Source organism: Miscanthus floridulus, chromosome 7 (genome assembly GCF_019320115.1).
Source record: "Miscanthus floridulus cultivar M001 chromosome 7, ASM1932011v1, whole genome shotgun sequence".
In the NCBI taxonomy this organism is placed as follows: domain Eukaryota; kingdom Viridiplantae; phylum Streptophyta; class Magnoliopsida; order Poales; family Poaceae; genus Miscanthus; species Miscanthus floridulus.
Genome location: NC_089586.1, coordinates 85,003,204 through 85,026,575, shown reverse-complemented (window position 1 = coordinate 85,026,575; position 23,372 = coordinate 85,003,204). Strand labels below are relative to the sequence as shown.

Sequence of the window (23,372 nt, the reverse complement as noted above, 5' to 3'; positions counted from 1 at the left end):
GATATACAAAGAGGAGGTATTGGCCGATGTAAAGAAGGAAGTTGAAAGATTAATAGAAGCAAACTTTATTCGGCCATGCAAGTATGCAGAGTGGATTTCAAATATAGTACCGGTATACAAGAAAAACCGACAAAGAGAGAATCGCCTTTGGCCTAAAAATCAGATACAAGATTGAGAATAGCCGATATCGTTCATATCGCCTTTAGCACAAAATAGCCGATGCAGTTTGCATCGCCTCTAGCACAAGAATGTTTATCCAAAACTGGGTTGTTTTCAGTATTTTTCTGATAGTCGCAAGTGAAAAGAGTCAAAGAAGTAAATATTATTCCAAAGGACGAGATTATTTATAAAAGTTCATCCTAATACAAACTACTCCTCAAATAACTTGTTGAGGATGGACTGGGGGTTTGTGATTTTAGCAAGGGCAGCGGCATGATCATCGTAGGCCTCCAGACGTTCATCAATGTCGTCGATCTCGTCCGGGCGTCCTCCAACGAAACCAACTGGCTGGGAGGAGTAGTCCTCGTTGGTTTGGGAGGTCATTGCCGCCAGCCCGAGAGAAGCGCCGAGGTGCACACCTTGGATGACGGCCTGATCAATGCGGCCGTCCACAGCATCAAGGCGTGCTTCGGATGTCTCCCCCTGGGCATTCACCTTGTCGGCGATCTTGTTCGCCGCCGCCTTCAAGCGGTCATTCTCCGCGGAAAGAGCTGGACAGAAAAGAAGAAATGAGTCGGCAAGCAAAGGAAGCCAGGATGATAAAACTAAATGAGGATATCAAACCGGTGATGGCGTCACAGAATTGCTTCCGCTGGTCCTCCCATTCGGCTTGATCGATGACGAACTTCTTGGAGACGTCGCCTAGCTCCTCCTGGGCTTCGTCTCTTTCCTGGCGAAACTTGAGTGCCTCCTCGTGAGAGTATGGATGGTGTGCATCTGCTAGTTCTGCCGAACCCCAAGGATTGGAATGGTAAGAGCTTGAAGAGCTGGAAGACCCGGAGGAGCCGGATGATGGAGTTCCCGGTTGAGCTGCCGTCACCGGAGGAAGGAGATGGTATTGGCTGGAGCTGATGACCCTTATCCTGATGAATGAGGAAAGAAAAATCGAAATTAAGAGATGAACAAGGAAATTGCAAAGGGGGCAAAGAGCCGAATCATACCCACGACGCCGGCAGCGCGATGCTCTGCTTCCTTCAGCCTCTCCGTCGGCAGGACGCTTGCCACGATTGCCACTGTTCGTCATTTGCTTTGATGGAGGTTAGGGTTTTCTTCTGGAATGAATCGAACGAAGGAAGTGGAGGAGACGGATGTGAGAACGCTGAGGCGAAGATAGCGATGAAGGCTAATGGAAGGGTCTATTTATAAGCCGAAGCGAAGGATCGTGGCGAATTCCACGGGGTTGTGGGGCGAGAATCCCGAACGGCGGAGTAGGGTTTTTCCCTTTCGGTTGGGCCGTTACTGGACTAGGCCAGGCATGGTTTAAGTCGAACGTCGCTTGAATATCTCCCTGGTTTGTTGGAGCCAACATTGTTCGGTTATACCCTCACAATGTTTGAATTGGATTCGTTCGGCTATCAGAAGAATGGAGACAATCGGCTACATTCTAATCGAGTAATTTAAGGGAAAGGGGCCGATTGCTTTCGAATGAATAAAAATAAATGAACATAAAGCTGGTTAATCAAGGGGAAGAAGATATCACACTTAAGTTTATTACAAATCCAATGTCTACTGGTTCAGAAGATGATTAATTGCCTCTATAGCCTCAGTCCTGATTCGGCTAACATTATCTAGCACTTTTTGATCTTCATCTTCAGAACTCTGGATGCTGGATAGCTTAGTCTTGATCTGCTGATCTTCTTTGATGGTCGAAGCTATCTTTAGTGAAGCTACTTCTATGTTCTTCGACAAGTTAGTTATATGGGCCCTGTGAGACTGAATTTTGGCATTCAGTTCGGCTAGTTGAGCTTCTAGTCTGCTTTTTTTCATCCTCCATGGCTTTCAGTTCAGGCTCCAAGGTTGCCAAGGAATTTCTCGTAGTCTGGATATGAGAGTGAAGATCTTTAATCTCCAGCTTTTTTAGAGATCTATCCTTCTGCAGAGCGGTCCTCGAAGATATATTTTTGGTTGCCCTTCTCACCATAGCAAAATGGTCGTCAAGATGGGCTACAGATTCTAGGGGAACCTTGAGAGCAGATGGGATATCTTGATCAATAAGTTCAAGGAGGTCTTTTATCTGGTCTGCATCCTGAACCAGACTGATGATATCCTTGTTTAGCAGAATAATCACCTCCTTTAGCCGGGACTGATTTTCCAGCGATAAGGATTGATGGGAAGTAATCTCTTCACCTTTCTCAATGATGTAATCCTCAATAGAGAAGGAGTAACTGGTGGTCGGTTTAGCGATGTTCTTCTAAAGAAAAGAAAAGAAAGAAGGTGTTAGCCGATTGGGTAATTTTGCTAAAATATAGTGTAAAACAAAGGATTACCTGCTGAGATGATTGATCATCAGGATGGGTTATACCCTGGCTTGCTGGGGAACTTGGCTGAAGATTCAGAGGGGACAGGTTTGGAGCTTGATCAGGAGAGATTTCCCTTGCCAGTTCATCTAAGATTTCATCTATTTTCAGTGAAGTAAATGATAATGAGCATAAGAGAGTAGATGTTATTAAAAAGAAAAAAAGGAGAATTGGTTGAACAATGTTACCTATAGTCTCATCAGGTTTATGAGCCTTTGAACTTTCAGCTTCATGAGTCTCTGAAATTTCGCTATCATGAATTTCTTCATCTTCAGTAGGAACTTCAGGGGTTAGTTCTGCAGACGCTGAGGTATTGCCCAGTGTGGGAATTTCGACTTGTGGCTGCAATGGAAATAATGAATATAGAGGTAGTCAGGCTTACTGCTAAGTGAGATTGTTGACCTAATAAGAAAATAAAAGATTCATGCCTTAAGGGATAATCTGGCTTTCTTGGTCCTTGGTTTTTTGGGTAAGAGAAAACTTTCAGGTGTTTTCCTTTTGCTTTTTCCTCTTGAAGATGCAGCAGCTGAAGTAGCAGGAGTTCTCATGAGTGTCTTTAGAGGTGCTAAATCCAAAGTTGCAGAAGTTTTCATGAATTCCTTTAAGTTTGGAGCATCAAACCCCAGGGCAGGCTTGGGACCAGCCGAATAGTACTGAATTGCTTTGGTTGGGGGAGTAAACTCAAGATCCTATGCATGACCAGATGTTAAAATGAGAAGTGGATTCAAGAACAAGAAATGATGGGCATAATGAAATTACCTCACTGTCAGAAGCAAAATCGGGTTGCAAGTTTTTGCATAAAGAATGAACTGATATATTGAAGATATGAGCATGCCATTCTTGCCACCAAGAAACAAAGAAGGGATGAGCAACATCTATTAGCCCAAATGGAGATGGTTCGTATATTGGCAATTCCCATCCTAATTCAAAGACCTTCTTGACTTCCATTCCTTCTGTTATTACTTCCCTTGACTTTATGATTGTTAAGAAGAGGAATTTTGGAGGCAGTTGGCCACATCCTAATTGTCTGGCCACCATGTTTGGATAATAGAATTCATAGGTGGATTGTACTAATCTCCCATAATGAAATTCGGCTGGCAAAGTGCAAGGTTTGATAAAGGAGTTGAAAATCTCTGTGGATTCTTAGCCTGAACAACTAATTTCATAGCTAAACTTGCAGGGCAAAGTCAGATCTTCATTTTCTCTGTAAGGAAACCAGAGCACATTGCCGAATCCTTTGAAAAATAGCTTGAAGAAATGACCAATGTCTATATCAATGCTTATAGATGCTGCTGCTTCCCCATAAGTCTGACAGGCCTTAACCTTTGCTGTGCTGCCTTCAGCATAGTTAACTGAGGGGAAACTTAGGTTGAAGAGGCTCACAGGGGTTATCTGATGCATATATAGTTGGAGCCACATTTGAATTAGCCACCAGGGACCATTCACACAAGAAATTTCTCCACCTTGGCGCATCTGAAGGGTGATCTGATGCATCATATGATAAGCAGACCCTAAGAGATATTTGCCTAGTAGGATCTGAGTGCCTGCAGCTAAGTCTTCAGCCATTACCATGTGATTCAGGGTTGGTTCATTGGATTTTCCACAGAAGATGAATCTGCATAGCCACATATTCATGAAGGCTTTCAACTCTTTGTCAGAGACGGCGCTAGATGCATTCATGTAGTTCTGAATATGTCTGACCCATCCACATCTAGAGCTGACGGCTCTTTGGTTACTTTTGCTCTTGTATTTGTAGGGATATACTGGCAATGACATATTCAAGCCAGTCATCATGAATACGTCGGCTAGAGTGATGGTCATAATACCATGACCAAAGATAAAGGCATTGATGGCGTCAGACCAAAAATGAGAAGCTGCTATCAGAAGGGAGTCATTCCTGGGTGTCTCTGCTAAAGATAATTCCAGACAATGACTGATGTCCTGACTTTCCCAGTGGCTGCTGCTTTTCTCCAGCATTCTCCTGTACTAGTTACGCCATCCGGTGATTGGGGGAAATGGCCAATTTTTGAACGTGTTTGGCCATCGGTTTGACGAGGTGATCCCAGACTTGAAAGGAATTCTTTGGGTTTCCTTCTCAATGATTTCAGAAGCGTCAGGATTTCCCATTGGGCCGAGGAAATAGGAGTCGGGGTTGGCAGCATAGGGGATCAAAATCTGGCTCTTGTATTCCTTTAGAAGACGATTGAAATCAGAGGGGAGTAAATCAGAAGAAGAGCAGGAGGATAAGACAAAAGTTGCTGAATATAAGTAAAGTTTACCTCTGGGATTTCATCTTGGGTCGCCATTGAAGATTTGAAGGAGGTCCGAAGTTGCGCTGAAAGCTTGAATTTTTGGGCAGTGGCTGCGGTTTTGAACGGTGATGACCTAGGAGGATGAAAGAGCTTGTGGTCAATTTCAGAATAAAACAACTTTTATCCCGAAATTGAGGGGGCATGTGTTAACACTGGATTTTGGTCGATTCTGGAAGATGACAGGTAGACCCACATGCGGGAAGAAGGGTGTTCGGCAAACAACACAAGCGGTCGGCTAAATGCTTGTGCGGTCGGTTACTCTGGAAGGCGGTAACTCCATTCGGGAAAAACAGAAGATGGCAAGCAAGACCGATCGGAAAGATGAGAGTTGTATTAATAAAGGAATCTATAAGTTTAGGGTAAGGAATCGTAAGTTTCCAAGTTTGTTTAGAAGTTCCTTTGTAAATCGTAGTCCTTAAGGACTCACATTTTGTCTAGGGTATAAATATTGACCCTCGACCATTGTAATAAGGGTACACAACCAAATCAATACAACCGGCCCCGTGCCAACTTTCGAGTCCTTTTGTCGTGTCGTCGAGTTCTTCGAGAGGAATCATCGATCCGTCGACCTCCGTAAGTTCTGACAACCTTGTTATCATGTTTAGTATCATGCGGTAGATTTAGACGTGATGCAAGTAGTCTTGTTTGTTTTCAATGGTCGTGCGGCGGATCTTTGCTTGACAATCAAGAAGTCTTCGCTTATGCTTTGTTTATGAGTAAATACCGTGCGGCAGGCGTTTGCTCAATATGCTTAGTAAAAGCGAGATAGTTATCGGCTCTATATTAGATTTGGCAAATCTAAATAGATTCATTAAGTTATCTAGTGTTGCATATTTTAAACCTTTCATATATTTGTAACACACTTCTGCCCAATCTAGATTGATATTGTTCGGCCTTATCTCTCTTGTGGTTTTATTCGTGCTTCAACGATCATTGCTAAATAGATAACATGCTCATAATGGCTGAATTGCTTTAATCTAGATTGTCACATGTTGCGGGTTCATGCATGTTAATCACGTTTAAGCTCTAACAAAACTAGGTGTCGTGCGGCAGATGCAGGTTTTGGTTTAGTTTAATCGTTTTTATTTGTACGTTCCTTCTTCGTGGACCCCAATTCGGCTGGATTGCCGAGCTTGGTTATGCATTAACTCATAATTAATTTCACTTGTTCAAACATGTCTTCCCATGCACATGCATTCGGCAATTAGGTCTTTACGTGCATTCACCTTACAGTTAGCCGAATGGTTTATGAACTTGTTGGCAGACAGCTCTCTATAGCCGTATGTCGTTGTAAGTGGCTTCAGGGCCGTATATGTGGAACTGTCCGGTATTACCCGACATGTTCCGGTTTGACATTTAATTGTTTTATCCCTTGTTAGTTTTCAGGTCAAACTGACTGGCACGCTTCCGGATCATGAAACACCCGGGAACCCGATTGAAGCTACGCTTTTCGGCTTGCTGTGTGTGAGGCACAGTGCGTCACATTTTGTGTCAACAGTAGCATATTATACCATCTTTTTCAAATTTGCAACATAGACATCTGTAGTTTTTCTGTGTCAAGTCTACTGTCACAATGTATCTCCTTGTTCTAAACTCAAACTACCTATGGTACTCTGATTTTAACACTGCATAAACTTGATCTTTCTGGAGTTCTTGAGCCTCATACTTTGTTGCCAATATGAGCTCCTTTTGAAACTTGAAGAATATCTTTCTGTTGTACAGCCTTGCAGTCTGCCTTTCGAACTCATATGTCGTACTCAACCAAGGCATTGATCTAGTTTTAAAGTCCTGTTCTGCTTGATTCTTTTCTGTTGTATCTGAAATTCTTTGGAACTCATTCATAAATCTCATAATAATATACCTTGGTGTGACATCCAGTTTGAATAATGCATTTGTGCCTTCACTTCTCGCTGTAGAGTTGATGAAAGGGAAGAAATGCTTCTTGAAGTAACATGGAACAAAATTTTCCCTATTAAACCACATGTCATCAAGGTATCTGAAGCCACCGACATTATATGTTTGTGGCAACTTCTTGTACAAGTACTCAAACTCTGTTTTGGTCAATGAGTTCCTAAGAATGTCAAAGAGATCGTCATGCAGCTTCTTGTTCCTTTCCAATGAAAATATCCTGCCACCTTTCTCCTGAGCTTTCTTCATAATGTGGAAGAAGCAGTTCTGATGAATAGTGTCCGGTAGAACATTTCTGATAGCAGCCTTCATTGCTAGGTCCTGGTCAGTGATTATAGTTTTAGGGTGCTTTCCTCCCATACAAGTCAGCATTGTCTGAAACAACCACACAAAAGTTTCTATAGTTTCATCCATTATGAAAGCGCAGCCAAACAAGCAATTGTCCCCATGACCTATAATACCAACAATTGGTGCAAACTTGAAGGAGTACTTGTTTGTGTTGTAGGTTGTATCAAAACTGATGCAATCTCCAAATTCCTCATAGTACCTTCTGCTTGTACCATTGAACCAGAAAATGTTTTTCACTTTGTTGTTTTCATCTATGGAAAACTTGTAGAAGAACATTGGGTCCTCAGCCTGTTTCTTAGAGAACCAGTCATACACTTGCTGCATGTCATTATCCGATGTTGCCTTATTTATCTTTGTCTTCTCGTTGTTGATATGTTTCTTGTTGTATGGAGTGACATCCCCTCTTATATAAGATAGGACTGCCATAATCTTCCTATCTAGTAGGTTCACTTTGTTCAATGTTGCAATAAGTTCCTTCTCCATTTCAGTCATCCTAATCTGTGAAAACAATTTATTCTTCTGATCCTTGCTTGCAAACGCATGATTATGCTCAAGATTCAACCTGGTTATTGTCCATTCTCCATTCTGTAGTGTGACAACAAGTTTAGCGGGGCACTCAGTTGGTACAAGCGTACTTGTTTTCCTTTTGTTTGGCACAGGATTAGGTGTTAGCGGTGTACTAGAAATCTTCTTTTTGTTATTTCTTGCGCTTTGGACTCCTGAAATAGAAATCTTCCTTTTGTTGTTTCTTGTGCTTCGTACTCCTGAAACATCAGTGCTATCATCCTCCTTTCTCTTACCAGACAAGTTACACTTGTATGTGACCCTTGTTACCTGGCCATAGTTGTGATCTTTCTTGTCTTGGCACTTGTATGTGTGCCATTTGACCAATGAAAACCCGACTATAAATGCGTAGTCATTGTAGAAACTGTACGCATCTTCTGTTGTTTTGAATTTCATGCCTAGCTAAGGAACATGCCTGCTAGCATGTTCGTGAGACAAACGCTCAGCTGCCATAATACTTTGGCTTTCAAACTAAATTGCCCTGAGCTCTTCTTCATCTTGTTCTTCACTTGCTACTAGATGTTGTTTTGTCATGTTGCCCTCTGTATCTTTCTCCCCTTCACTGCCTTGTTCATCTTGTCTTTCCTCATGTACCATGTTTTCTTCATTTGCAAACTCTGGTACTGCTTCTGATTCTTCATTTCACAGGCCGTCTACATCATCTTGTGGTGGCTCATAGATTCTATTGGTAGTGATGAACATCCGGTTCTGTTTTCACCGGTAAGGAAAAAGATGTGTTGTTAGATATTTCATCTTGTATTGTAGCAAACAAAGTAATTTAGCTATATATGTAGAGAACAAGTAAATACCTCTAGTGGAAATGGCTCATTGAGTATGTCCATAAAACTTCCTGTCATTTCATATGACAAAAATTCTTCATAATTCTGATTTAAAGATTTAGCCTGAGCTATGACTTGGTTCATAAGGCTTGTATAGCTTGATCCGCCCTGTGATAGTACATAACTTGTTCCTCCTGGTGACATGATCTCCTGCAAATTTTGGGGTTCACCATTACAATAAAATCTTAGTTCTTTTGTTAGTACCCATTTTTTAAAAAAAATTGTGAAATGCGAGTTTTAGGAATCTCACTTCTTGTCTTTGTATTTCTTGTTCTTGTCCATAGCTGCTGTAGTTCACTGGTGGTATTGAGCTCTGCTGTTACAGCATGAGGTCAGTCAAATGCCAAGGAGATAGAGAGGAAGACAAAGTAGTGGAATAACACATTGAAGCAAGATAAAGTAAGTAAAACTTGTAGTGCCTGCTGCATTATGATTATTATATTTTTTGCACAGGGTTTGATGAACTTATATATGTCACACTGACAATATGTGTTATAAGTTGAATTCCTTTTTACCTCATGAGTATTGTTGGCATTTTCAATGTTTGTATGAAACATGTAGTAGCTCTCAGGATTGAATTCCACTTCTCTTTCGAACGCACCCTGCATATGAAGAAGACTATCCTGTCCATAACAGTTGTATTCCAGTAGTGCTGATGAACTATCCTGTTCATTACAAACAAACAAAAAGAAACTCAAATATCAGTAGTTGCAATTAGGAATAGTCTAAATTACAAGTTTGTAGCATTGCAAATGTAGTTTTCTTAATATGTAATAACTACAATTTTTATTTACCTCATTAGTATAATTGGGGTTTACAATGTTTGAATCAAAATTATAGTACCTTTGAATATTGGCTTCTAAATCTCTTGCTAAAGCACTCTGCATATATTAAGATAAACCGATTAGGGAAAGCAACACTGCTAAAGCACTCTGCATATAATAAGATAAATCAATTTTTCAAACCTATTCACAATGTATGTTAGCTGTTATCTCTGATAATTGTGTAAGTTCCAGTCCAGTGTCATCACATCCAATACCCATTTCCCTTAAGAAGTCTTCATCTCCTATTTGATGCAGTCCTTCGTTGTGAACCAGCATAAACATGCAATAAACTATTATTTTTAGGTGTAAGAAGATCTTTTGCATTGCAGTCAGCCAGTGGGCAGTGACATTTGTGGTGGTCATCTAAACTTACAACCAAAACAAACAAGCAAAAAAGAAGGGTGTCTGCCTCTATTGCAATTCTGTCATGTGCAAAGAATTCCATAAGCTGATCAATTTGTGATCAAGTTGCCTCTGAGTTCTTTACAAGTTTCTCCAAAATCCTATATAAGTTACCTCTAAATCCCTCTGAATTCTATACAAGTTCTCCCTAAATCCTATACAAGTTGTCTCTGAATTCTATACAAGTTGCCCCTAAATCCTTTACAAGTTGCCTCTGAATTCTATACAAGTTGCCTGTAAATCCTATACAAGTTGCCTAGGTTCATAACACATTGTTCTTGTAGTCATCAACCACCATGTAGGCGTGGATCCCACTAGATTTGCTCTATGGTCACTGTTATGATTTGTAATTCTTGGAGACAGATAACTGGAAATCTAAATCGGTTTGACAAGTGTACTTTACTTTGGATAACTATAGAGCTATAGCAACAGCAACAAAGAAGACAGAAGCAAGATGGTTATGGTTCAGGTGTTTAAGTGAACTGATGCAATGAGAAAAAGGAGATGAAGGCAAGAAATAGAATAATCTTGCTGGTTAGTACCTTTTTCCTAGGCAGATCATATCATTTGCCCTTATTCATCTTCTTGTGTTTTACCGGTGCATTTATTCTCTAATTTTCGCTCTTCTCTCCTCTCTAATTCCCCTTCTAGATCCAGATTGATCGGGGGTTTTTCTTTCTTGCTGGAGGGTGTAGTGGCAGAGCTGTAATTTCTGTGTACTGTTTAATTGGGCCGAATAGCTGCTTTGTGGGCCGAATGAGTAGTTATTTGATATAGCGGGTATCGGATCTTGCACCCGTTAAGGTTTGGTGGGCCCGGTAGCTGCTTTGGTTGGGTTTGCGGGTTCATTTGCGGACCTGTTTTGTTGCCTGCTACAGAAAAACAACAGAGAACAGATCTGACCCTTTATGCAGATCCAAGGGCCCTGGACGTCGCCTGAGATGGTTCATATATTTCAGGCGACTGAAATATAGCAACTCCCTATTTTTTCCATTTTAATTCTTGTGTTATACATATAGATACTCTTTTGAATTTAATCAAACTTTAGATAGTTTGGCTAGATATAGAAAACTGAAGTCGTCAGCACTTGGAGAGAGCCGTCAGCACTTGGGTAGCAGGACGTGATTCTTGATTAGGTCGTCCAGGTTGATCAACGCCCTGCCGCCAGGCAGCGTCGCCCGAACGGCGGCCTCCTTCCACTCGTCCGCCCTCCGCTTCATCTCCCTCCCCTTGTCGCCGGCCATTGCCTCTCGTATCGTTGCCTCCAGAGCCTCCCGCCGCACGTCGCCGTCGACCTCCACCCCCACACCCCACTCGGTGCACGCGTACCGACGGTTGGTCTGCTGCTCCGCGAAGAAGGGCCAGCACAGCATGGGCACGCCCGCGCTGAGGCTCTCCGTCATGGAGTTCCACCCGCTGTGCGTCAGGAACACCCCCACCGCCGGGTGCCGCAGCACCGCCTCCTGCTCGCACCAGTTCGCCAGGAGGCACCTGCCCTTGGTGGACTCCACGAACTCGGGTGACAGCACGGCGGTCTCGCCCTTCACCAGGTCGGGCCGGATGATCCACAGGAAGTCGTAGCCGCTGCTCGCCAGCCCCCACGCGAACTCCACCAGGTCCTGGTTCGACATGGTGGTGACGCACCCGTAGTTCACATACACCACCGACCGGGCCGCCCTGCCGTCCAGCCACCGCAGGCACGTGTGGTCTTCCTTCCAGAGGCTGGCGCGGACCGTGCCGAGCGCTGCTGCGTCGACGACGACGCCAGGGTCAGGGACGGCGGCGGCCAGCCGCTCGAGGAGGAGACTGAGCGGGCCGATGGTGTAGACGGGAGGCAGGATGGCGCGCATGGCGTCGAGCGCCGTCTGCTCGAGCTCGTCGAAGGTGTTGAGGATGACGGCGGTGGCGGCGTTCGCGCGCGACACCTCGTGCATCATGAAGTCGAGCAGGATGTCGCCGCGCTGCATCGTGTAGATGAAGCTCGGGAAGTCCCTGAGCCGCATGTGCTTGCTCATCCCGCGCGCCCACCCCACCGGCGTGTCCAGGTACCCGTTCGTCAGCTGCGCTTCGTCTGCAGCATGCATGCTCTAATCGATCACAGACATGACGACGATATGCGTATATCCGAAAAGCAAGTTCCTTGTTTCGCCTAGCGCATCAGTCATCAGTCATCACTAAGGGACGAACCTTTGAGAGGCGCGAGGCCTTCGTCCATGAGGAACTGGAAGTGGCGGTAGCCCATGTAGCCGCAGGCGCTGGCCGTCCAGAAGAGCAGGCACGGCACGCCGATCTCCTTGGCAGCGTCCAAGCCGAAGCTCATGACGTTGTCCGCCACGACGCACGTCACCGGCGGCACCCCGCCATCGCCGTCGTCGTTGAGGCGGTCGAGCAGGCTCTTGAGGTGCGGGAGGCAGGTCTTCATGGTGGAGTCACAGAGCGCGGCCGGGTCCTGCGTGGCGTCGGCGTCCGAGTGCGGCAGGCCGTCGGGGATGGTGGTGAAGCGGAAGCACGGCAGGCCCGCGACGGCCTGGGGGCCCCGGGACCGGATGAGGCGGCGGTGGTTGTACTCGGTGTTGACGAAGGTGACGTGGAAGCCCTTGCAGTAGAGGATCTTGGCCAGCTTCATCATCGGCGTCACGTGGCCCTGCGCCGGGAACGGGACGCACACCGCGTGCGGCTTGTCGCCGGCTGCCATCTCTCGTCGGCCGGAAAGGAGAGAGTAATGCTGCGTGCTGTGTTCAGGAATTTTCTGTGGAGCGAATGAGTGATCTACCTTCTGGATTGGTGGCGCTAATATAATACACATACAGACGTCACTGCTTCTTTGCCGAGCGTAAGATTTTATCGAGTATTTTTTATCGGACGCTCGACAAAGAGGCTATTTGTCGAGTGCCAAGAAGAAAATACTCGGTAAACAACTGGCACTCGACAAATAGGTGACAATAACACTCGGCAAAAACCATGTTATGTTTGCCGAGTGTCGGGCACTCGGCAAAACAGAACACTCGACAAAGGGCCGGCCAGCAGCCGCCGTTAACCCTTTGCCGAGTGTCTTATCCTGACACTCAGCAAAGCGGTGATCTGTTGAGTGCAATTTTTTTAACACTCAGCAAACTATTTTTTTATTATTTTTTACCTCTAAACTTTTTATGTAGTCCTCATACAATATTTAGTACTTCATGTTCCAATGTGGCACATTTCTCGGACTTTTTCTATATTTCTTTAATTTATTTCATTTAATTGAATTTTCTTGGATAATTCAAATTATAACTGCTAGTCATTCGAATAATTAAAAAATGAATGGAAAAATAATATTCATGTTATTTAGTATAATGTGAGGCCGTATCCAGGAACAGACCATCAATTTCGAACATCTTGTTCACGAAACATGACCACGAACTTACGGTCGATTTGTTTTTAAATTCTATAAAAAGCAAACGAAGTTCGAAAATCATGAAACTTGTCAAGATGTCATGATATCATCTGTGGAGGCTGTGATAAAAATTTGAGAAGGTTTCGCGCAAGTTGTCACACATGATGCTTGCAAACCGAAGAATCTACGAAGAAGTTGTCACGTACGGAGGAGCCAGAGGCAACCGCAAAGGCGTTTTACGACATGTTTGCCGTGGCACAAAAACCTCTTCACGGCCACACAAAGGTTTCTCAACTGGATGCCATTGGACGTATAATGGCGTTAAAGTCCCAGTATAGCCTGAGTCGAGACGTCTTCGATGGTACGTTGACAGTTATTGGCAGCCTGCTTCCGAAAGGTCACCTTCTGCCAAAGAGCATGCACGAGTCACAGAAACTCCTTCGTGCACTTAAGATGCCATATGAGCAGATACATGCTTGCCCGAAGGGGTGCGTTCTATTTTGAAAAGAATACGCGGAAGCAAAGTACTGTCCAAAGTGTAAATCCTCTAGGTTTCTGGAGGTAGATTCTGGTGATGGCTAGAAGAGGCAGCTTCATATTCCCGCGATAATCCTACGGCACCTTCCGTTCATACCGAGGATTCAACGGCTATACATGACCGAGGAATCTACTGACATGGCACAAAAATGGTAAACGATACAATCCTGATAGGATGGTACATGCATCCGATGGTGAAGCATGGACCCACTTTGATGGCATTCATCATGAGAAAGCTAAAGAGGCTCGTAATGTACGTGTTGCGCTGGCAACAGATGGGTTCAATCCTTATGGAATGATGGCTGCCCCATACACATGTTGGCTCGTGTTCGTTATCCCCCTCTATCTCCCCCTCCAGCGTATGCTTTCAATGACAGAACGTATTCTTGTCATTGATAATTCCTGAACACCCGAGGAATAATATGGGTGTGTTCATGAAGCATGTGATTGATAAATTGGTCCATGCTTGGGAGGAAAGGGTTTGGACATACGACCAAGCTACAAAGAAAAACTTCAAAATGCATGTTTGGTACCACTACTCCCTACATGACTTCCTAGCGTATGGGATATTCTGCGCCTGGTGTGTTCACGAAAAGTTCCCATGCCCAGTATGCAAGGAAGGTCTGAGGTTCATTTTGTTGCAGAAGGGTGACAAGTATTCATCATTCGACAAACATCGGCAATTCCTCCCTCTTGACCATGCATTCAGACGAGACATCAAGAACTTTACGAAAGGTGTCGTAGTGACAGACCCTGCACCACCGATAATGACGGGTGCCGCGGTTCGTGAACAGATAGATGGTCTCGTGGTCAATCCATAAGGTGGTTTTGTGGGATATGGTGAGCAACATATGTGGACTCATAAGTCAGGCTTGACTCGGCTCCCCTATTTTGATGACCTTCTCCTTCCACACAATATTGAGGTAATGCACACTGAAAAGAATGTCGCCGAGGCACTTTGGGCAACAATCATAGACATTTATGACAAGTCAAAGGACAACGTTAAGGCTAGAGTGGATCTGGCAACGTTATGCGATAGACCAAACCAACATATGAAGACTCCTAGTCGCGGCAAGACATGGAGAAGGCCTAAGGCCGATTTTGTCTTGAGCAAGCCCCAAAGGAGGGAAGTACTAGAATGGATCCAGATGTTAATATTCCCTGATGGGTATGCAGCTAATCTGAGGAGGGGAGTGAACTTATCTACTATGTGAGTCTTAGGGATGAAGAGTCATGGCTACTACATATGGATTGAGTGGCTTCTTCTGGCGATGGTTCGAGGCTATGTCCCTGAGCATGTCTGGCTAATGCTGGCAAAGTTGAGCTATTTCTTTCGCTAGCTTTGTGCCAAGGAGTTATCTCGAACCATGATTGTTGACTTGGAAAAAATGGCACATGTGTTGCTCTATAAGTTGGAGAAGATCTTTCCACCCGGCTTCTTCAATCCGATGCAGCATTTGATTTTGCACCTCCCGTATGAGACACGAATGGGGGGCCGTGCAGGGCCGTTGGTGCTATCCAATCGAGAGATGTCTAAAGGTTCTTCGAAAGAAATATAGAAATAAATGCAAAATCGAGGCTTCCATTGCAGAGGCATATATTCTGGAGAAGGTGGCAAACTTCACAACAACATACTATGGTGTCAACCTCCCTAGCGTGCATAATCCACCCCTTCGTTACAATGCTGGTAAAAATGAATCGAACCTCAGCCTTTTCCGAGGGCAACTCGGAAGCGCAAGTGCATCGACCCCCAAGACCTTGAATCATGAAGAGTGGCGCCATATCATGCTATACGTGTTGACCAACCTTGACGAAGTGGCGCCATACATGCAGTAAGTTCTCAACGAACTTGTTAAATACGTTGTCACTATTCTGCATCAAACCCCCTTATTTCTCGTTGGTACAAGGAATTTCTTCATGAATTCTAGCGTCAATCAAGGGATCCTACCCCGCAGCAGCTAGATACCCTTCTTAGATAGGGTGCGGGAAATGGAATGCTCGATTTCATTTCTTGGTTCAAACGGAAGGTACCGTCCAATTTAGCTCGTACTTAGTTTGACATTCCAAGTTACTCATGCGTGCGAATAAAATAACAATGTATCCTACTTGAGCTTGCAGGGCCAGAGGGATGCGTCTATGCGTGCTGAGTTGAGACAGGTTGCCGATGGCTTTGCCTATAGGGTCAGTTCATTTTCTGGTTATGACGTGAATGGATATCGCTTTCGCACAACAAGCTACGAGCAGAGTTGGCCCAATCAAAGAACCACAAGTTCTGGAGTTTTTACGCCCGGCGTTGATGAGGTCGAGTATTATGGAAGAATTAAAGAAATATATGAACTCAAGTTTCATGGTTCCAAACCTTTTAATCCCGTCATATTCAAATGCCATTGGTTTGATACTGAAGTAACAAGACGGACATATTCTAATCTTGGGCTAGTCGAAATTCGATAGGATTCTGTCTTACCAGGAGACGATGTCTATATTATGGCCCAACAGGCCACACAAGTTTATTATCTCCCATATGCGTGTCAAACCAAAAGGCATCTTAAGGGTTGGGATATTGTGCACAGGGTATCGCCACACGGTAAAGTGCCTATCCCAAACGATAAAGATTACAACTTAGACCCAAACACATATGACGGAGAGTTCTTTCAAGAAGAGGGACTAGAAGGGAAGTTTGAGATAGACTTAACCGAAGCGATCATAATGGAAGTAGACAATGAAATGGTTATTGAAGAGGACGCTGGAGATGAGGTGCAAAATATGAAGGACTTACAATTGCTTGAGCGATTACATTTAGACAATGACAATGGCAACATTGCTCATTCGGATAGTGTTGATTATTTCGACATGATTGATAGTGATGATGAGACTTATGTTCCAGCTAATCCTGATTATGAAGATTATTTCTAATACATGTAATACTATGTTATTTTGTAATTACGTTTTGTTTATTTTGCATCTCTTTCTAAGTACTTCTTGTTTATCTGTGCTTATTGGTTTACTCTTTTTAATTGCAGGTGATTGAACAAAGATGGTGGGCGGTGGGATGAGGAAGCTAGCGTCTTTGTACTGAAGGACAAGGACCGCTGCACCGGAGGAGAGTAGGAGGAGGAGCAGCCATAGGAGGGAGCTGTCGCCTGCTGCCCCATCGCGTGAGGAGGAGGAGGAGCAGGTGCCCCAGGAGGACGCCGAGGAGGCGCAGGAGGACGAGGAGGAGGAGGCGATAGCAGGGGGTTCCGCTTCCTCTAGTTCGTCGAGCGTCTACTTGCGAGGTCCCGCGAGCCTCCCTCAGCGACCGATACCTCGTGAGAGACGCCCGCTGATTCGACCCGAGGGGGAAAAGTAAGTAACTTTAAATGTTATCACTACTTTATATGATATGTTGAAAATTAAAATAGAAACTAATAATTTTTCTTAATCACTTGGGCAGCAACTAGACGATTGTGGCAAGTGGAGGTGCTCACACACGCCAAGTCAATGGCATCCTCGGTCTTCTATGCAAGGAGCACTTCCCTAGCCTGGTTGAGTACACCGGAGTGATAGGGCCGGCCTACTCGTTTGACTACTATGCAGCCGCCCCCGATGCGGTAGATCAGGGCCCGTAGAGTATTCAACAACAAGGCGGAGCGGGTGAAGCAAGAGCTGTGGGTAAGTCTTCCTCACACTACATTGCTCAATACATCGCATTCATTGGACATTCTTGAAATAATGAATGGATACATCATGTTTGTATGCAGGATTTCTTTAGATGCCATGATGAACATGAGGCCAGGGCGGATGCGGTGGCTACCAAATGCTACAAAAAAACTCATCGTGGACATGCATTACGAGGCATGCATCCAGGCTGTCGTAACTTACCATGGGACCGTCCTTGGAACGAAGGTCACCAAAAGGGACGCAAAAACCATGACGCTGACCCGAGACCAGTACCTACAGGTAAATACAGAACATTAATACTGATTTCTTTTGAGATTAAGTAGGCTTAATTTCATCTTCTGATATGCCATGTACTTGATGGCCCGTAGATGATTCCTTATTAGTGCGTCGTGCATCCCCAGTGCTGGGTACAGATGGTGGACAAGTGGTGCTCATGCAAGTGGGAGGAGACGCACAACTTGTGCTGGGAGCGGCGTTTGATGATGCTAGGTGTAGCACACCATCGATGCAACCGTAGCCTCAGCGGATACGCAGAAACATGGGTACGTGAATTCATTTATTTATTCTAACGCTCAATTCTGCATGATTTTTAATCATCTTTGTTTTTCTCGCAGTCGGCGTCACATGGTGGCCAGGCTTGCTCCATCTTCAAGGCATTTGCTATGGCCCACAAGGGCAAGGCGACGTCCGACGTCGACTACAACCCGGAGGACGGGCCCGAGACATACAGCAATGCGACCGTACACAACCGCCTCAGTGAGTACACATCGATGGCAAAGGAGTTCCATGGGCTAGAGTACGATCCGAGCACCGAGGACCTTGATGGAGAAGTCGTCATGAGCATGGGAGGAGGCAAGAAGCATGGGCGGTACTGGATTGGTGATGGCGCAATCGACTCAGCCGCTACTCCCAGTCTCTCCCAGATTCAAGCAAGCAGCACAAGCACGAGCCCGACCATATGACCTCGGTAGGACACTTCACACCACCGGGTGGAGGCACTCGAGGTTATTCCTAGTTTATTCGTCGTTCATTGGTTTTTTATACCTTTCCTTTGCATTATTGTAACATTGGGGTGAATATATTGTAGGCCCAGCTGGAACAAGAGAGGAGGATACAGGGAGCAGATGCAGGCGAAGATGGAGATGGTGGAGGCCGAGCGGGAGGCCGAGCAGCGGACGGATGGTGGAGATTCTTCAGTACATGCAAAGTCTTGGCGCCGCTACGGGTGTAGTTCTACCACCTTCGCTATTCGCTCCACCTCCACCTTCTCACTATTCTACTCCTATGAGTATTGTAGTTTTAGTTTGTATGTTCATGCTTACGGTCAAACCTAGTGGTGTATGAAAGTTTTATTCATGTATGGTATATATTTATCTTGTCTCACACATGCAATCTCTTCTCCTTTGTGCAGAATCAATCGGCGGCATCAAACGATCCTCATGCTTCAGCGAATCCTTCACCAAATCAGTCTCATTGGCCATCTGGTTAAGATTCTTGTGGTTGTTAATGGTACTTCTATTTGCAATTGTGGTTGTAGATGATGGAGCACTTGGATTACTTGTGAACTTATTTGTGATATATTGTGAGACATGTGACGTTTGTGATATATATGTGACGTTTGTGATATATATGTGGTGTTGGTGATATATATGTGCTGCTAATGATATATATGTGATGTTGATGATGTTTGTTATATATATCTTCTGTTTGTTTGGATGGAATGTAAAAAACAAATAAAAATGTTGTTTTCAGTCACTTTGCCGAGTGCAATGGCCATGATACTCGGCAAAGTCACTACCTGGGAACATGCTTTGCCGAGTGCAAAGGCCATTACACTTGGCAAACATCATAGCTTTGCCGAGTGCCACGGTCCTAGGCACTCGGCAAATAGGCTACCTTTGCCGAGTATCCTGTCAAGACACTTGGCAAATAGGCTACCTTTGCCGAGTGTCTTGCCGGTGGCACTCGGCACAGTGGCCACCTTTGCCGAGTGTCTGAGTCAACGGCGCTCGGCAAAGCGGCGACCTTTGCCGAGTGCTTGACCTTGACACTCGGCAAAGCCGCCGTCATGGCGACTTTTCTTTGCCGAGTGTCAGATTAGCACTCAGGCAAAGGCTTTGTCGAGTGCCCAATAAAGTGCACTCGGCAAAGAGGATCTTTGTCGATAAACTGTTTACCGAACGCTCTTTGCCGAGTGTATATCGACCTTTCCCGAGTGCCTGAGGCACTCGGCAAAGAAGCTGAATCCGGTAGTGCGTGACGTTTTGAATCCCGGCGAGTATTGTGTCACTTGCATTGGCAACTACTAAGGCTACGTTCATTTGTTACATAATGGTGACCAGGAACAATTCTAGCAGTAGCAGGATTCCTAAGCTAATTTATATAGGCTTTGATGACGTGAAATGAATCCTGGGCAGGAATTGGTCTAAACGAACGAGTCCTAATAAAGAAACAAAGACGCCGATATTATCTGTTGGTGCAGCTTAGTAGAAAGGTTATTTTCTTAGAGTTCTATATTTTAGGCACTTGAATTTCAGCAACTAATTTTAGAAAACCAAATAGTACAACTAAAAGCACAACTCATAAAAAATAACTCAATTTTTTTATAACCAAATAATAACAAAACTACATCTCCTACAACTAAAAAGAACAAAGTGTGGATATTTTTTGGTGCGATATTTCTTTTGGTTCGTCCATCTGCCCACGCCTGCGATCCCATGACATCTTAATTACTGATTGATCGTGTCATTCTCCTTGATTGAATATTGTCTATTATGTGATAGAGGAATCACGGCAAAATAGGAAGAAGAAAATTATTATACTATCCATATACATATTGTATGTTTGCATGCACCAGCATACATGGCAACGAGCAAAAGGAAAGAGAATTAACACAGAAGAAAAGAAAATTAAGACAAAAGGAACCTTTTTGCATTTCTGAGAACCTTGTCAAATCTGCCTACATTTAATTACTTTCTCTCTTTGCATTTGCAAAAGGGACAACTTTTTTCTCCTTTCATTTGGTTTCATGCTCACGTGTTCCATCGCCCTCGCTTGCTATTTCTTGCGTGAACCATAGTTGATGTCATCTGTCTTCCATGGCTCAGCCTCCCAATCCCAAGAGAAGGTCCCTACCTCTTCATAACTAGAGATCTGGCCTGCCAGAGGATCTCCTCGAGTCCATCGGGCAGCGTCTCGCGTCAGGCCACGACGCGGCGTCCTTCCGATCCGCTTGCTCCCCTTGGCACGCCGCCGTCCTATTCGCGACCTTTAGGCCGCTCCTGCTGCTCTCGTTCGACCCCGACTCGGACCACATCGGCTTCTACTGTGTCCCAAAGAAGAAGGTCTTGTCCAATACGCTGCCCGACATGCGCGGCAAGGTGGCGTGCAGCTCCTCGTGTGGGTAGCTAGCGCTCATGGATGAGGCGGCGTCCGTGACGCTGCTGAATCCATTCGCCGGTGCCCGTGCCCCCTGCTTTGAGCTCCTGCCAGTAGGCGAACACATCGCGGCGGCGTCCTCATCGGTACGCATGTCTAGGGTCCACGGTCGATGGGTCCACCATCCCACCAACGGCTACGGGGACGCGGATGCCGCAGGCAGAGCCATCAAGCTAGAAGACATGAGAGACGTGTTCTTTCGTGAGATCATGCTCTCGGCGCCGCTTGACGCCGTCAGCCGCGAGTGCGTGGCCATGGCCATGCTTGGGTGCTCCACGGAGGTCGCATTCTGTCGGGTTGGAGTCGACAGCGCATGGACGCTGCTCGACACCAAACTAGAGTTCTCCGTGGGATCCATCGTCCACTACCAAGATAAGTTCTTGGCGATCGACTGCACTAGAGAAATCTCTATCTGCGGCAGCAACGCCGCCGACGCCACTTCAACCGCGACGCTGCTGCCATCACTGTCGCCACCTACGGGGCTCTGCCACCGCAGCTACCTGGAATCAAACGGTGAGCTATACATTGTGGGTGCCATGGTGAGTACGTTCCATGAGATACGGAGCTTCACCTACAGCAACGCGATCTACAAGTGCAACCTCCACGACCATACGCCGGAGTGGTCTAGGGTGAGGGACATCGGTGATCAGACATTGTTCGTGTCTAAACATTTCAATGAAAGCTTCAGTGGAACAAGTGTATCTAAGTACAAAGAGAACAAAATCTACATGTCTGAGCCATTGTATGGGGATCCATACGACTTGGTCCATCGACTGGAGATCGTTGATATTGCTACCGGCGCATCCGAAATGAAGCCCGTCCAGGAAAAGATGCAGGGTTCCGATGCTCTAGGTTGGATTCGACCCAATCTCTGGAAGCTCTAGAGTTTATGAGCCTGCGACGCCGCGCACTCCGTGGCTGTGTTAAATTCATAAACTTTGTTTTTGGATTAAATGTAATTTAACGTTGGTATTTAATTTAGCAGTATTGTTATCTTATCATAGCGATCCGTGTGTTTTTAGTATAAATTATTAGTTATCCCGTAGCAACGCACGGACACGCTACCTAGTATTACATGAATAACAATAAAAACAGACACCTAAAATATATGAGAAGCAATTTTTTTAGTTCGAGGTAAGGTAATCATTAGATTTTCTTGATGCCTTTCCCTTAAAAAAATACTCCTGTATCCCTCATAAATGACCATGTTGCTTGTCCGAAATAATTTTTTAAACGAACATATAGAAACAAAAGTTTTCAACGTACAAACATTTATGCTTATACGTACATCTCAACAACTATTTGCTGTCAAATGACCAAAACCACCTCTGCATATATAGGCGCATAGCTGCAAATAGGGATGCAAGCGAACTATATATTGCTAATTTTATAGATCAACATATCAAACTTATATATAGGTTTATTATGGGCTAACCCGGTTACATCTCTAGCTGCAAAGTCTTGAAATGAGAGAGGCCAAGAGAGGACCTTCGATTCAGCTGCTAACTTTTGTCTTATTTTGGTCCATCGGCAGTCGATCTTCTCGAGATCCATAGTAGAGGCACAAGTAATGGAGCAGGAAAATCTCGCGCGCCGTAATTTGGATCCATTATATTGATACCATGTCATCGTTACCTGTCAACCGAATTTTATTGATCATAATAATAAACTACTGATGGATCGATTGATATCATGTCATCGCTATCCTGCTGCCACGCACTCCATCGCTGATAGCTCAATCAAATATAAAAAAGGCCGGCATGCATACCACGCCTTGACAGCCATGCCAGTGCTATTCAAAGTCACAACTGATTGAGCTATCAACGGGGAAAAAAAAAGAAACAAACAAACAAACAAAACTAGCACAGCACGGGACACAGGTAGGGCACCAAAAGGCTAGGGGACTCAAACTTGTCGAGCGATTCTTTTAAGGAGCGTAACAATTAGAACAGAGGAATTATGAGGATAGATAGATGTGGGGAATGAAATTATAATATAAGCCTTGCCCTTTATTGTGATTTATTTACTACAAGCTATTCTTGGTGTTACCGCTAATTTTTATTCCTATGCAAAAATGCTGACAGAGAAGGCGAAGGCTCTCACAATACAACCAGCACCACTGCCAACTGAACAAGACAATCAATCAATAGCCGATTAGCCTTCTTCGCATTTTTTGTGAGCAGCCTGCAACTGGAACCCAACACCCCACGTGTCTGGAAGCGACCCGTCAGGACGAGCGCACGGCGACTACAGGCTGTCCTAGGTCGGCCTGACCGTTCTTAAGACCTTGTACACGCGTATATGCTTTCCGGAACCAAACAAAGCTGTTGTACCTTACATGCATGCACGTACAATTGCTCTCCATCTTTGCCTCTCTTGCATGCACACTAGAACATCAGGCGCCCTTTGGGCGCCCTGCAATGATTCGAAGAACAAAAACTATTTTCCACGCATAATAGACATGCTTTATAGTTAAACAATAATGTTAAGAACTAATCAGACATTGATGTATATATATATAGTCATTGTCACTGCCATCATAGAGTTAGCGCCTAAGATTAGCATGTCACACCGATAAGTACATAGCACAAATCACTACTTATTACTATGAAGAAGGAAACATCTGCATCATCCACCAGCCAACAGTATTT

General features: G+C 44.8%; 3 protein-coding genes across 4 annotated transcripts; all 3 read right to left on the bottom strand.

Annotated features, from left to right (window-relative positions):
• Positions 1-6,427: 6,427 nt before the first annotated feature.
• Positions 6,428-7,567, bottom strand: LOC136465781 (protein FAR1-RELATED SEQUENCE 5-like). The gene has a single exon (XM_066464385.1). It carries the CDS (start codon positions 7,565-7,567, stop codon positions 6,428-6,430), a length of 1,140 nt encoding a protein of 379 aa, XP_066320482.1.
• LOC136463642 (uncharacterized) lies at positions 6,696-9,589 on the bottom strand. 2 transcript variants are annotated; one of them, XM_066462614.1, is made up of 6 exons: positions 9,453-9,589; positions 9,282-9,368; positions 9,003-9,152; positions 8,738-8,803; positions 8,458-8,637; positions 6,696-8,356 (listed from the first exon to the last, which is right to left on the bottom strand). In XM_066462614.1, the coding sequence occupies exons 3-6, from the start codon at positions 9,093-9,095 to the stop codon at positions 8,291-8,293; spliced, it is 405 nt and encodes a 134-aa protein (XP_066318711.1). In that variant the 5' UTR covers positions 9,096-9,152; positions 9,282-9,368; positions 9,453-9,589; the 3' UTR covers positions 6,696-8,290. The 2 variants fall into 2 exon arrangements, with proteins under 2 accessions (XP_066318711.1, XP_066318712.1); XM_066462615.1 differs by having other exon boundaries at positions 8,738-8,800.
• Positions 9,590-10,682: 1,093 nt separating this feature from the next.
• Positions 10,683-12,493, bottom strand: LOC136463643 (7-deoxyloganetin glucosyltransferase-like). The gene is made up of 2 exons (XM_066462616.1): positions 11,901-12,493; positions 10,683-11,784 (listed from the first exon to the last, which is right to left on the bottom strand). The coding sequence occupies exons 1-2, from the start codon at positions 12,406-12,408 to the stop codon at positions 10,814-10,816; spliced, it is 1,479 nt and encodes a 492-aa protein (XP_066318713.1). The 5' UTR covers positions 12,409-12,493; the 3' UTR covers positions 10,683-10,813.
• Positions 12,494-23,372: the final 10,879 nt, after the last annotated feature.

Excerpts from the sequence above, each read along its gene's own strand:
- LOC136465781 (XM_066464385.1), bottom strand. The coding sequence starts at position 7,567 with ATGGAGAAGGAACTTATTGCAACATTGAACAAAGTGAACCTACTAGAT.
- LOC136463642 (XM_066462614.1), bottom strand. The coding sequence starts at position 9,095 with ATGCAGGGTGCGTTCGAAAGAGAAGTGGAATTCAATCCTGAGAGCTAC. Across the intron at positions 8,804-9,002 it reads ATGCCAACAATACTCATGAG|CAGAGCTCAATACCACCAGT; the intron begins GTAAAAAGGAAT and ends ATGCTGTAACAG. Across the intron at positions 8,638-8,737 it reads AAGAAATACAAAGACAAGAA|GAGATCATGTCACCAGGAGG; the intron begins GTGAGATTCCTA and ends CAAAATTTGCAG.
- LOC136463643 (XM_066462616.1), bottom strand. The coding sequence starts at position 12,408 with ATGGCAGCCGGCGACAAGCCGCACGCGGTGTGCGTCCCGTTCCCGGCG. Across the intron at positions 11,785-11,900 it reads AGGCCTCGCGCCTCTCAAAG|ACGAAGCGCAGCTGACGAAC; the intron begins GTTCGTCCCTTA and ends TGCATGCTGCAG.